General features: G+C 32.9%; 1 protein-coding gene across 1 annotated transcript; it reads left to right on the forward strand.

The window, feature by feature from the left end:
* The first annotated feature begins 2,804 nt into the window (after positions 1 to 2,804).
* Positions 2,805 to 5,822, forward strand: LOC105317731 (putative amine oxidase [copper-containing]). The gene is made up of 2 exons (XM_034453902.2): positions 2,805 to 4,923; positions 5,042 to 5,822. The coding sequence occupies exons 1-2, from the start codon at positions 2,917 to 2,919 to the stop codon at positions 5,339 to 5,341; spliced, it is 2,307 nt and encodes a 768-aa protein (XP_034309793.1). The 5' UTR covers positions 2,805 to 2,916; the 3' UTR covers positions 5,342 to 5,822.
* Positions 5,823 to 15,227: the final 9,405 nt, after the last annotated feature.

A 15,227-nucleotide genomic window follows, 5' to 3' on the forward strand; every position in this document is an offset into this window, starting at 1 on the left:
TGCACTTTATTGTTTTCATTAATGTATTCATTTTATCAACGTCGGAAGAAAAGATAAATAGTTTTGTGGTTTCACTGTTGGGGCGAGCGCAGCAGTCAGGTACATTAAATTATTATGATAGATTAAGAAATAACTGTCGTGTACTAAATGGATACACAATAACGTGAAGAAATGTTGATACAAAATTAATAAGTATTAATAGTACAATTTCTTCCATTTTAAAAAAAAATCCTTATTAATTAATAAGTTCTTCTCTCCAATATATAAACAATATCACGATCTTTTGATTAATACTGTAGAAAAATGAGTAATGGTTTATTTCATTGCTCAAACATTGTCACTGAATAAGAATCCGTATTGTGTTCTTTCCTCTTTTTAAAAAATGATTGTATTGACAGAGTTCTACTTGACAAATTTAGATAAAGTGCCGTCTGCCTTTTTAACCCTCTTTCGAGAATAGACGTTTTGAACAACCAAAGGACTATATTCGGTATTGTCAAATATCTGCCCCAAATTTTAACCAATTTGTGAATACTATTGAATAAAATTCAAATCTTAATAAATCAGAGTACAGAGGATGCTTCTCACTTTAATCTTGATTTTAGTCACCATTGCTCATTCGCTGTATATCTATTACGTCACATAAATGATCCAATTTTCGCAAATTTGCCAAAAAAAAAGAAAAGAAAATATTGTCATTTTTTCTTCATATTTTGCATTCGGAAGTATAGAACGCAGGTCTGCTCAAGTACGAATTTAACATATATTTTCATTCATATAATTATACACATCATACTAAAAATGATACTTAAGCAAACCCGCGCTCACTGTTTTCCAGTTGAAAAACCATTAGAAAACACCTATATTTTGCTACAAAACATCGATTTAACAAAATAACGCTATCTTCATGACGTCATTTCTACATTATGATGTCACAGTGGTGATAACCTTTTACACATTATTATTTTCAATATGATTTCAACTATCTTCCACCAAAAAAAAGCATAATACCGCACATAGTCTTTAAAAATAACTTGAATTTTTTTAAAACCTATCAAACTATAACACCAATTGTTTGCCCGTCGTTTTCTGTGATAGGAATAAATAAATAGACAAAGAAAAAATCGTGCAGAATTTTTCTTAAAGAGAAATGCACTAGGCAAATTTTAGAAAAACCACACACAATACATTGAGCTTGATTTTGTCATGCAAGCATAAGTCAAACTTTCCTTAATGTTTGGTTGTTTAAGTCTATTCCAAATCTGAGATCTCGTTGAGGCAAGGTTTTTTTTGTCGGGACTGAAAACTGACGAACGGAAGTGCTTAAAACAAAATCCGTAATTATTTGTACATTTGCCTTGTGTACATCACTATTTATCATGCTAAATGAAACAGCCAAGAAATTAAGTAAACATGTTTAAAATATGATTTGTTTGAATATTTCTGGTGAGAACCGGAAGTAATGGTCGACAAAATGAAACCCTTCAAACACATTTTCAACCACATGTCTATCATCCTTGTAAGTTTCTTGTTTTTGACATTTACAGTTTTTACAGTTTTAAAGATCTTGGCGATAAAATATTTGTTTAAAAAACTGAATTATATAATTGAAATTGTTTCTTTAACTTTGCAGAGATGACATATGTAAGCATTCATACAAATGTATTCATTCCATGTAAAATAAATAAGATAAGTAAAAAAATAATTTTAAAGTACTCCGGTGACGACCAGAAGCTACGACGAACCAAAAGAAATATTTTACCCTATCTACAGGTATAAGTTTATCATCCCACAAAGTTTGGATGTTCAAGTGTTTCGTTTCTGAGGTCTCGATGTGACAAGTTTTTGTCGCAGGATGAAACGGACGACCGAAATAAATTTTGAAAAACCAGAAAAACGCTTCGAGATATTATTTTTCTTTAATATCCCTAAAAATTTCAAGAAAATTGATCAAGACATCTTTAAGAAATTCTGCCGACAAAAAAGGGGGAAAAAATAAGAATAAGAAAGAAAGAAAAAACAATCGCTATTATCTGGAAACGGAAGACCTAAATAATTAATTTAAACCTGATATATTCCATGGATAGATACTAATACCTATATAGATGTTTTTTCTTTTTATTGTACTGATTTTGACAATTGTGCAACAATTTTAACAATATCGAATGTTTATTTTCGCTTTATTTAAGTTTTTAAGTTAAAATCGACAAATGTCAGCTTGGAAAATAATACAAAAAGGCAAATCGAATTTGCCATAACTAGAGAAAAAGGAAGACCAACCCCTTATTACTTCATTTCAAAAAGTAAAAGATATGCATTGTTTAAATTTCAAGGACACAAAAATTAATACAATTAACAGAAATAAGCGTATTTAAGATATATAGATTCAGAACAAGGTAAATAATAACTTTTTGGCTTTGGTAATGTCACGCACATACATGTGTATAGAGTCAAAATCAAATGCATTGATTTTAATGACATTTATTTTTAACTGTAGCTTTTGTGTACTCTATACAATAATTAATGCGATTTTCATCCAATTATTCTTATTTAATTTGCTTTTGATAAAACTGTGCAGTGTGACCCCTCAAATCAAAAGCGTCCGATTTTTAGTAAATTCTCAGGCCGGAATCGGGCCTTCACAAGGGCCCTTTTCCTGTAAATCAATCATTTTGTATTTATTCAGTTTTATTTGGAAATTAATTGTTGTGACCATCTCAAAAATCGATTAACCTAAAAAAAAAATGGTGTCCTTTGTCACTAAATGAATTTGGATTTTTTTTTTCAGGGAAATCAAATGGAAATATAGCCTTTAAAGGAAAATATCTTAAGTGTTGGCGATGGTTGTCAATATTTCTATCAATAACTTGCCTACTTGCCGTTGTGTCGGCTAAACACGCAAAAAAATGTTCAAAAATGCCTGAAATGAAGGGACACCAAAATAAGCCGCTGGAGGAAGGAAACAAAAACATCCCTAATTTTCACGAATACAAAAAATTGCACAAAATGAACGAATGTAAAAACTTGCCTAAGCTACGAGAATGCAAAAAGGGAAAGACAATTGACCTCAGTGAACCTTCACACCCTCCTTGCTTTCACGATCTAACAAAACTAGAAATCAAGAAAATATTTAATTTCATGTATGCACAAGAAACCCTCAATATTGTAAAACCTAGCGACGCTGTTCTTGCTTCAAACTACATATTTTCAATGGAACTTATTCCTCCGGAAAAGAAAGAAGATTTCCAGTCGACCCCGACCAGACGAGCCTTAGTTACAGTTTTTGAGGGAGCAAGGACGCCTCCGATAGTGAACGAGTATTGTGTAGAGTTATCTTCCCCACCTCAGTTTTGTGGACCTCCTCGTTTCATCCAGTTTAGTTTCCGACCTTTTACAGAACCCGAATTAAACGATATATTGAACGTGGTATTTAATGAAGCTGAAAGTACCGTTGGCAATATTTTGGAAGAAAGTTTCCATGCAACGATTTTAAACTGTGGGAAGACCTGTCTGGGCGTGGAAAATGTCAGTCCTTTTCCAGCCGTTATTGCTGGCGTTGAGGGACAAAACTATCGAGGATTATGGGTCCCGTTTTTGCAGTTAATGGAGCCAAGAAATCTACATCCGGTAGACTTCGTAGTTTTAGCTACAATTGATGGAACCTCTACTCCTCAGACTGATTGTGTTTGGTACAACGGTCAACTGTTTGAATCACTTGATGACTTCAGGGATAAGTGGGATAATAACCAGGTCACCCCACTAAATGTAGAATTTCCTCAGATGCGCATAATTGACGATACTATTGACAAAAATTATCAACGACCTCCTATAGAAATCGAACCTGATGGCAAACGTTATTCGATCAAAGATCAGACGGTGACTTCAGATCACTGGAAATTCAGTTTTGGGATATCTCCCACTCACGGTCCACAGTTGTATGATATAAGGTACAAGGGTGATATGATAGTGTATGAATTGGGTCTTCAAGAAATGTGTGTATTTTACTCCTCATCGGAACCTTTTGGAAGGTTTGCCAATTACTTTGACAGTATTGTGATGATTGGTCGTAATATGAGAACCCTGGTCCCTGGTGTTGATTGTCCCTATCACGCCACATTTATAGACGCCACATGGATGTCAGAAACATCAAATAAACCATTCACTAGCAAAAAAACAATATGTGTATTTGAACACAATACTGGTATTCCACTTCGACGACATTATGCTGATGAAGAATTCCCTTCCGGTTATTTCGAAGGTGCGCCAAATGTAGTACTGATTCTCAGGATGATCGGAACTCTGGATAATTATGACTATATATTTGATTTCACATTTCACCAAAACGGAGCCTTTGAAACTAAAGTAACATTATCTGGAGTTATAGCTTCATCCTTCAAAACTGCAAATCCTAAATATGGATTTCAAGTCAATCAACAGGCACGGGGCACCCTTCACAATCACTTCTTTAATTTCAAAGTTGATCTGGATATTGGAGGAACTCGAAATAGTTATTCAACTTACAACATCGAAGTTGATGAAGTACCAAATCCTTTCTCAAAAGCGATTTCTCCATCAAACTGGGTTCAAGAAAAAATAGTGAAAGTAGATTACGCAACAGAGAGAGATGCCGCTCTTAAGTTTGACTTTGACATTCCAAAGTACTACGTATTTTACAATGAGGATAATCTCGACGAATTTGGAAATTATAGAGCTTACAGATTACTTCCCAAAGGCTTCGCAAAACAAGTATTACCCGAGGGCGTTGGAAATGAACCAGGGTGCTCCTGGACAAGGTATCAAATGGCTGTAACAAAGCGCAAGGAAAACGAACCGTACAGCTCATCAAAGTACGTCACCTATGACGGAGAAAACCCGACGGTCGACTTCGAAGGATTCATAGGAAATGAAAATATCATAAATGAGGTTTGAATTTCTTTTGATTGATAAACAAGTTTTTACTCTTTTTAAAGATAAGTAACAGGTAGGCATACCTAGTAATAAAATAAAAACAAATGTTTGAAGATACCATCTGCTTTTCTAGGACTTGGTAGCTTGGGTTACATTAGGAGTGCATCACATCCCTCGCAAGGAGGACACACCTATTTCAACCACCCCCGGATTGGAAGTTAGTTTCTACTTACTTCCGTTTAATTACTTCCCAGAAGACCCCAGCGTTGGAATCGGCGACAATGTACGTCTGCAGTACGACGGCCCATACAGTCCTCTGAGAATTATTGCGAATAGCACATCAAACAGCATTGATTGTAAACCCCCGAAGTCGTGTTCTGTTGAAGATTTAACGAAAAATCCGGAGATGTTTATTCCAAGGCCTGACCATTAAAATCGCGTACGTATTTATCCCAACGTTTTTTGAGAAATATGAAATAATTGTTTGATATTTTGTTTAAATTTTACTTTTTTATATTTTTCTTTGCTTATAATAAATATTACTGCAAACAATGTAGAAATCTGCCTATGTTGGCACTGATGATCTGCAACGCTTACATTTATCACCGTGCAAAATTAATTGTTTAATTATTATGTCATCACCTGTCAATTTATTGTCATTGTTCAAATTACTTTATATAGTTTTGTACAATTGTCAATCGGCAGCTGGAATACGGCGGCCAGCCTCGGCCACGTCCGACTCACCCAGAGTATTGAGTCCGGAGGCCACTACTTGCCATATCCGACTTGTTTGTAATATGCCTGCCTGTTAAATTGTTATAATGTTGCCATCGTTGAGTCTCGACCAATAAAAACGGAATCCTGCATCAATTGCCTGTTTATTTTTCTGGAACTGCATTATGATGGGGTGTTGCTAAAACGCGGAACGGAAAACGGAACGGAACGGAAAACGGAAAATCTTATCTAAGTTTGTTTACTTCATTAATTTGTTAAGCATAGTAAAACGATATACTTTTACGGAAGCCCGTTGGTGCCACGTACGATAAATATTTTATCTGGCGGCCGCCAGAAAATTATTTGGCGGCCGCCGCTTATTATCTGGCGGCCGCCACATAATTATTTAGCGGCCGCCAGATAAAACATGGCTCCTGATGCGCGCGCATGTTTTAATGGGAACTTTTTAGGGAGTTGTGGATACACTCTAATTTATTAGTTTTATTAATTATTTCGGAAACTTGACATTAAATATCTATTACAGAGCTTAGGATTTTGAAAAACTGGTTGAGTTGAATGTATAGAAGACTTTGTTGTTAGAATCTAGAAGGATTTTTATATTACTTTGTGCCTTGTATTATACATGTATGTTGTAAAACATGGTATTTTAGAGTTGATTCTGAACTTTTAAAACTGAACTAGACACCCGTTCAGGAAATCTTAACATTAAAAAACCTTAACTTGAGAGGAATTTTATGTAAACATGTATAAGTAAAGGAACGCACTGCTTTCTATATGTTTTAATTTTGGTATAAGAATTTACCAACGCAGATTTAAGTCAGCTTTATTGACACGACCTTGTATAACAGATACCGTCCGACTTATAGATTTTCCCTTTGATCACAAAATAAATAAATATAACGATTTAAATTGTATACCTAAATATAGTTGTTTTGATTTTCCCGGTTAGTTGTAGTTTTTTAAAATTATTCTTGAGGTCTTATTTTACATAATATACCGTTGTGTCAATTTTCTACAATGATGAAGAACGGTCCCGGTCGGGATTTAGCAAAATTATGACAAAGTATCAGGCAATTGCAAAAAGCCGAACTTTAGCATACTACATGTAGATTGAAACAACTAATTCAAACTCATAATTTTTGGAAAATAATGGAGGAAAACGTGAACAATTACAAATTCAAACTTTCAAGACCCCGCCTTTCAGTACTCTCAGTACTTTGATTTACCCAGAAAGATTGTGGCCGATCACGGTCTTTTTATTGTACTGCCTTTCATGTGATTTGGAATATGAGTTTAACAACAAAGTCAGTTAAATAGTTTAATTTTTATGGCCACGAATGCTAGTACACAATTATCCTAGTTTATCCTTATAAAGTCATAGATGGATCTGCTCTCGTGATAATATTGCCTGTACTAGCTGTCGTGGTCAATAAAGCTGACTTTAATCTGCGTTGGTAAATTCTTATACCAAAATTAAAACATATAGAAGGCAGTACGTTCCTTTACTTATACATGTTTACATAAAATTCCTCTCAAGTTAAGGTTTTTTAAGTGGAAAGTTAAAAGAACGGTCTTATTTCGATATTGTTTCAAATTTTCCAGAACATGTCATTTAGAGCGAATATGATGATTTTCTATACTGATGCTATGTTGATAAAACAAACCGGAATAGATGGCGTGACGTCATAGTCGTTCTCGTTCAATGACAGTCTTAATAGCGGCGGGAAATTTAAATTAAGTATCGATTTTCTTGATTTATTCATTGTTCCAAGGGTTCTTAATGAAAATAAACACGATTCACAATTATAGTAGATGATAATTAATTGATTTATTGTATAATATATTTTTAGTTTCCTTCCCCTTTAAGGATTATTACCAATCTGTCGAAGAATAAAAATGTATGAAAAATTCCTATCGTGCGCAATTTTATTTACGTATTTTTTACCAAGATGTCAGATCCAGGGCATCTGCCTCCCCCGTTTAGGAGAGTTCTTTCCATCAAAACTAAAATCGCATCAAATTGTCCATTTCATTAATTAAATATTTTGTATTAACCAAATTTATTTAATCTAAGGTATCTGTTCCGCGATGTATGATGAACCTGTTTTACACCTTCCCCTATACGCTAATTAGTCCACCCGCGTTCTTGGTTACCTTGTTCTGGAAAGTTATATTCCATTCTCTCACCAGAGGTTGTGCTATTGAGTTCTATCCATCAACACTAAAATCACACATTGAAGAAATGAATTGCCTTATTTCATTTATTCTACATTTGTCAAATTTCTGTATATGCTTTATGTAACTTCTTTGTAAATATATTCACTATCATTTAATATTAATTCATTTCAAGAATATATTTTGAAGCAAATTAGCTTCCACTGACTGGGATTCGTGAAAGCGTGTCCGCCACTTTACTAATTCATGAAAATAAAAGTCGGTTTTTAAAAATAATTTTACAATAATTTATAATAATAACAATAATGAGGTAATATTCAGTTATAGTATACATCACACATGCTGAAATATTAAAATAGTAAGCAGGTAATCTAGTGCAGGCAATTTTTAGATTATTTACAAAATGTATTAGTTAATAAGTAAAGATGTTTTACGCTTTGGACTATAATTTAGTAAAGGGAAAAATAATATGATTTATGTAAAGCCAGTTATTCATTGTGTTCATACGTTCTATTCGGAGAATGTAACCAATAACGATCTTAACGAGCATTTTGCAATGCAATAACACCAATTTTGTTGAGTTTTGTTTCTGTTTTATGAAATCCATCAAAAGCATTTAATGAAATAAGAAAGCTGAATTAAAGTGTGTTTAGCTGTACATGCATGAACAAGAGTGTAACTGAAACAAGAGATGTTTGTGAAACACTTATGCCCCCCTCCCTGGGAAACATCCACAAAGAAAATGAACGTAAACTGCAAATATTTGGAATTTTTCTAAGTCCAAGGGCCATAACTCTGTCGAAAATTGCTCTATCATACCCCAAATTAAACTGACCTCGATATTATTTAGATAAACCTGTATATCAAATTTCATATCAATATGTCCATCATCTGCGAAGAAAATGAGCGGAAACTGAAAATAACTGGAATATTTCTACGTTCAAGAGCCATAACTCTGTCAAAAATTGCTCGATCGTACCTTATATCAAACTTTACCTAGATATTATCATGATAAACCTGTATACCAAATTTCATTTCAATATGTTATCCTCTGCAAAGAAAATGAACGAAAACTGTTGGTGGACCGACCGACAGACAGCAGCAAAGCAATATGCCCTCAATTCTTCGAAGTATACAAATGAAAATAATATAAATAGTATATAAATGAAAATATACAAAAAAGTTTGGATCGGTTTTTGTAGACATCGATCGAAGAAAGAGCAAATAATATGATATATACCATAACGAACCCTGGACGGATCGGATTGACTGCCGATCGGACACCAATTCCAAAAACAAGCTCAAAGAAAATGATGTCAGAACTTGGTCAACATATCAACGTTGCGGAAATGTCCTTTGTATATTTCTTCTTTTTTGATTTTGAAGAGCAAATAAAGCTTGCAGGTGAAGCAAGGAGTAAAGAAACAAGATATTATGTCTTTGCAGAATATGGTGGAGAATATACGTAATAGCGAAAACGTTGCTCTTATTGCAATTGGTACATGTTAAATCTATAACCTACATGTAGTTAAGTTAAGAAATCCTTCATTTTAAACTGGTAATGTACCAAAGCTTAGACGAAAATCAAAATCGTATTGTACATGTAAGACAAGTTAATATCCCCACTTTCTTAGACAGCAATGTATTTAATCTTTTACATTTATATATAATTTGTAAAAAAAAAAAAATTAACAAATGAAAAAAAAAAATCTTTCCAGCTAATGTATGTTTATTGTTAGGATGTGCTCATATTATTACATGTAATAAAAAACCGTATTTAAACTTAATGGTGTCGAGCATGTAAATACATTTCTAACTAATCAAGCGATCTTTAAAGTCGGTTTTACGAGGGTTGATTGAAAAGTAAAGTCACAAATGCGATAAAATCGTGAAAAATCTGCGTAAAGTGACAAAAATTCATTCGTGCTTTGAGATATTTACCTAGTTCAATTCAGATCTGATGTACTATTATAAATATTTCTGAAGATAATATAATTTGTAGAGCGTGAGGTAAGGATAGTCGCCGCCAGCTAGCAAAGTCAATTCTAGGTCATTGGCTTTCTGGTAGAATTTCACAATTTAGTACTCTACAAATTAACAACGATCCTCTTTTTACATTTTTAAATATTTTTTTTCATAATGTAACTAATTACTCTTTTTGTAATTTATGAAGTAGTATTTTGGATTATTTAATGTGCGATCAGTTTGTCGAGGAATCTTCAAATCAAAGTCATGAACGTAGCTTTATGATATAGCCATTGACGTAAGAAACAAGCTTTAACTTTCCTTCAGATCGTATATCTTCTGTCTTTCTAATTTATTTATTAACATGACATATACTTTTATCCGATATTGAAACCACGTTGAGGATATATCAATTCCAGTACAATTTCTAGTGATTTCTATTCATCAAAGCAAAAAATGCATTGCATCACTATACGCATGTCCAGCCTTGTTATTCCTTGATCTAAAGACAAAAGGCATTGCGTAGATATCTGAAATGGACGATAACGGTCCCTAATTCTTTAAAACAACTTAGTTTATAATATATTTGTTTCAAAATAAGTGTGTTGTTTCGGGCTTTTTCAATTGTGAAGCATATAATATATTCATAAATACAAACCTTATAATGACGCGGCAATGCACGTATATATCATGCTGTAAACATCAATATCTGGTTTGGTGTTCAACGAATTTTAATCAGAATTAAATATTTTTGTTATACTTAATAAATAAATAATCACCATTTTTTTATTTTATAAAAATGTAGGAGGGTAAGGATAGTGACTTACAACCGGCAATCACGCATTTTTGTTAGTTAAAATTACCATGAAATATACTAAGATGTATCGTCGGGTATCAATTATATAATAGTGCATAGAGACTCAGTGGACGGGTCCCTTTTATTATGCAATGTACTACAATATTCCTGTTTCGTTTGAAGTTGTTGTAATCCTGTAAATTAGTTTATTGCTGTCATTAAATATTGTTTTATTGCTCAGCTTTGTATCAAAAGTCAGTAAAATGTTTGCTTAATTAAAATACAATTTCTAAATCAGTTTTAAAAAGGTAAATTGTCATTTTTGTTCAGGAATTGGCACATATCAAACTGTCCCATCTTTGAGAACACTCAATGCTTTAATTTATCATGGCTTGCGCTGTTACAAAACTTGCGTAATATTTTTTGTTCTATGACATAAAGCGTAAAGCGTAAATACTAATCGCCTTAAAGTAACAAAAGTAACAAACCTATACACCCTAAACCAAACTTATAATACCTAAATACATTAATTTACAAGCTTATATCTATAATTACTGTATAAAAATACTTATCTGACTTATTCATCATTATTGACAAAATCAATTAAATAATCAAAAATCAAAGGAAAATAACTAAGGAATTACAGAAAATAAGCTACCGGGTACTCGATTTAGATGTCAGTTTGTTTTGTTAGACACCTTTTGAACATGTCATGAAGCACGTCTCTACTATTTGTGGGTCTTATGTAACGTATTAAATTAACTATCGAAATGTGGTAAAGCAAGACTAGTGCTCTCATTTATACCGACTGTAAACGGTGATTTTGTTGCTAATGCAAAGCAATAGAAATCGACAACTGCACGTACATCGTAATATGGCTGTTGTTTGAGAAAACAGAGAAATTATTCGTATTTTTTGTGTCTGCTTTTAAAAATTGTCATTGAAGAAAGAAAAGAAAGAAAACAGCTAAATCTTAAAATATATAACAAAATCCTTTAATAACGTTCGAACCACCAAATCGAAGATAACCAGGACAAACTCGGATGCAGAAAGTTTTCTTCCATGGTATGGATTTAGAAAGTCTTCTTGAACTTTTTCAGAAAAGATGATAGAAAGTTTATTTTTAACTTTTAAATAAGTCAAGAATATGCCATGTTTCTCTTAGTCTTCGTTCTTATGCGTTTAAAACATTTATAAATAATAAAATCTTTATTTTTAAATCAATAATGAAAACCTTCAGATTACTTTTTAGACTGTTTTCAATTTACAAGTATTGTGTCCTGTATAAAAGTTAAAAAATAACAATGGACATAACAAAGCTATAACCTAATTAAAATGTTTCTCCCTTCTGATTTAAAAAAAAAAACCCCAATTATGCTCATATTTCGTAAGCAGCATACCCAATTAGTTTATATTCTCCTGTGCATGTCGCCTTTGTAAAGCCAGTCATTAATCGTGCCCATATTTACCATTCAGTGCATGAAACTGTTATCAGTAGATTTAAACCGTGTTCTGTAGCCCTTAACATCCATTCAAAGAACTCTTGTTTTATCAATGTACAAAATCAATCTGAACGAGATTTTGTTATGCATAAAGATGATTTTTGTAGAGTTTCGTTCGTATTTTATAAAATTTATCCATAACAATTTTTTTTGAAACAAAGAGATTTCAACTTCACGAGATCGGGAACGTATGATAATATGCTAATAATTTATACGTCTCTGGATAGATTTATCATTAGTTTAAGATAAATAATAAGAGGCCGCATATGTGGATAAAGGGATATACGTTGAACAAAGGGATATACGTTGACAATATAGTGTACATACGTAACTCTGGTAACTACATGTATAAGGGTGTGACAAGAAATTAGAAGATACATGTACCTATTATTAAAAAGCATGTTTTGATTGAATACATGTAAAGTGTTTATTAATTCACTCTTTATTCACTTTAGGCTTTACAGCCCATCTCTCTCTCTCTCTCTCTCTCTCTCTCTCTCTCTCTCTCTCTCTCTCTCTCTCTGACTTCAATGTCGGATAGGGGCCTAATTTCACATCCCAAGATAATATCTGCCCCGATGAAATACTAGTATCATTGTTAAATAGGGAAAGGCTAATCAAATTGACACTTGTGTAACTTTCATTTAATGATGATACATGTATTTTGTTTCAGTGGGTAGGACCCAATATTATAGTTCAAGAAAAGGTCCCCCTCGTTGTAATACTGAATGGAGATAATTAAATTCATATTGGTACTTGCTTTGATTTATCCCGAAAATCTTTAATATAGGGATAGGACCTATTATTATGGCCTAAGAAAAAGTCCGCCTGTTGATATACTGGATGCAGATAAAAAAAATATATTTTAGTTTAGGAGTAGGATCTAATATTATGACAAAAGAAAACGTCCGCCTATTGAAATACTTGATGAAGATGATTAATATTCATATGCCTACAGGTTTATGAAATTCAAGATATAAATTCTTTTAATGATGCTTCAAAACAATATCTTTTTTTCATAGGGTATACCGGGGCTTAAATTTTTGGTAAACACAATGAAAAATCATGTTTTAAACAACCATTTTCTATGAAATATCATTTTTGACTAATGAAATATATTTAGAAAGCCTAGAGTCTCAGCAAAAACAGCATTAAACAAGCTCTTGACCTCCTCTATAAAATGATGTCAAATTGAATATAGGTACCGGGATTAGTTTTCCCGTGATTAAATAAATTATAGAATGTCAAAATATTGTTTTATTTTGAACATAATTCCTTTTAAGCCGTAAAATACGGGAAAAGATTTATCAAGTCAATTATGCATGGCGTCATAAAGGTTCTAGCACCAAAAAGACAGTGTGGAATCATTTACTAGATCTTGATAGAATGTCAAAATATTGTTTTATTTTGAACATAATTCCTTTAAAGCCGTAAAATACGGGAAAAGATTTATCAAGTCAATTATGCATGGCGTCATAAAGGTTCTAGCACCAAAAAGACAGTGTGGAATCATTTACTAGATCTTGACCTTAAGATGCAAAATGTTCAGACAGCCGAAGGAATAAGGCTTTTTACTAATATTACTAGTTTTCTTATAAACAAATTAATTCCTGTTGATAATTCCCTTCTTTGATTATAACAAAGGCAAAGGTCCGATACAAAAATATAATTAAAGAAAGAAGGATTGAAGAACTGAACAATTTATAATAATTAGCATAACTTACACATGTGCCATAGTGCAAAAAAAAAAAAGCAATGATACGTACCGCTTGCAGGTATCGTTATTATATTTACATCTACAAAGTATTATTCCCTCTAATTCTTACGGACCCTATAGTTAATTCCTAGCTCTATAGAAACAGCCAGACTGAAATCTACACGCCCCGTTTATCGATTGGTCGAAATCTACAGCTGCTGAAACTGATAAGAAACTGACAGGACAGATATAGATACGCCCTGTTTATTGATTGGTCCAAACCTACAGCGACCTAGAAAAAATCACGGACTGCACGAAATAATCATTACGATGTCAGACTCAAAGTCTCACAGGAGACGATGTGACCATTTGGCTGTTTCTTTTAGCTAACGTACTTACGTACATTGACAGTGATTTAGTGAATTTTACTTACTTTTCATAATCAATTTTTCAATTAGCTAAAAGAAAAATGTTAATATAAACAATAAAATGATTTCTTTGATGATTCATTCGGGTTATGAGGTAGCGATCAATGCAGAAAAAATTAACATAACCCACTAACGCGGGTTATGTATTTTTTCTGCAATGTCGCTACCTTCATATCCCAAATGAATCACCAAAGAAAGCATTTTATTGTTTAAATAATTGTAAAGAATAAAATTATTTGATTTTGAAATGGGTCACGTTTTTTTTAGCGTATATCATATTGGTAAGATGTGCAAGAAAGAGGACGTATATAAAATGTCCATTGTTTATATTATCATTTCAAACAGTCAAACAACTGAATGTGTGAACCCTTCACACCTGTAAGGCGGTGTGTGTATATAACACCTGATTCAAGCCATTGTTTAATGACACAAACCAGTTTCATTTCCTGTTTACATAAGATCGACTGGCAAAATTAAAGTCGAAATAAAAAAAGTTTTAAACTGTTTATTTGTGTCCTAACTACATGTAAAATTATGTATTTTCATTTACACTCTGTGCTGGATAATGACGAACTCAATTTGGGTAAGTACTCCTTTAAAAAAATTACAAAATAACACCACTTATTTTGATAAAAATACTCGAAATTGATAATGAATACACATGAAAAATATACCCCGGACCTTTTATGTTAGGCGGACCTTTTCTTATACGGGCCGGACCCTTTTAGAGCAAAGGCGGACCTTAAATGTAAACATTAATGGTCCGTCCCGGACCATTTTACAGGGCGGACCTTTAATTATACGACACCGGTCAGCAAAGGATGCTCACTCCTCCTAGGCACCACCTGATCCTCCCTCTATCTATTTGGAGGTCCGTGTTGCTCTGCTTTGAATTTGTATTTCGTTTAATGGATTTAAGAGATTGTTCACGGTTTGTTATTTTCATATTTTCATACATAATATATATAATAGGTTTAAATCAGCTATTGTAGAACCATGACTGACCCTGCACGGATCGGATT

The sequence above is a fragment of the Magallana gigas genome, chromosome 10 (assembly GCF_963853765.1).
Source record: "Magallana gigas chromosome 10, xbMagGiga1.1, whole genome shotgun sequence".
Lineage (NCBI taxonomy): Eukaryota > Metazoa > Mollusca > Bivalvia > Ostreida > Ostreidae > Magallana > Magallana gigas.

Coding starts and splice junctions, on each gene's coding strand:
- LOC105317731 (XM_034453902.2), top strand. CDS start 2,917: ATGCCTGAAATGAAGGGACACCAAAATAAGCCGCTGGAGGAAGGAAAC. Junction 4,924..5,041: donor ATGAAAATATCATAAATGAG/GTTTGAATTTCT, acceptor CTGCTTTTCTAG/GACTTGGTAGCTTGGGTTAC.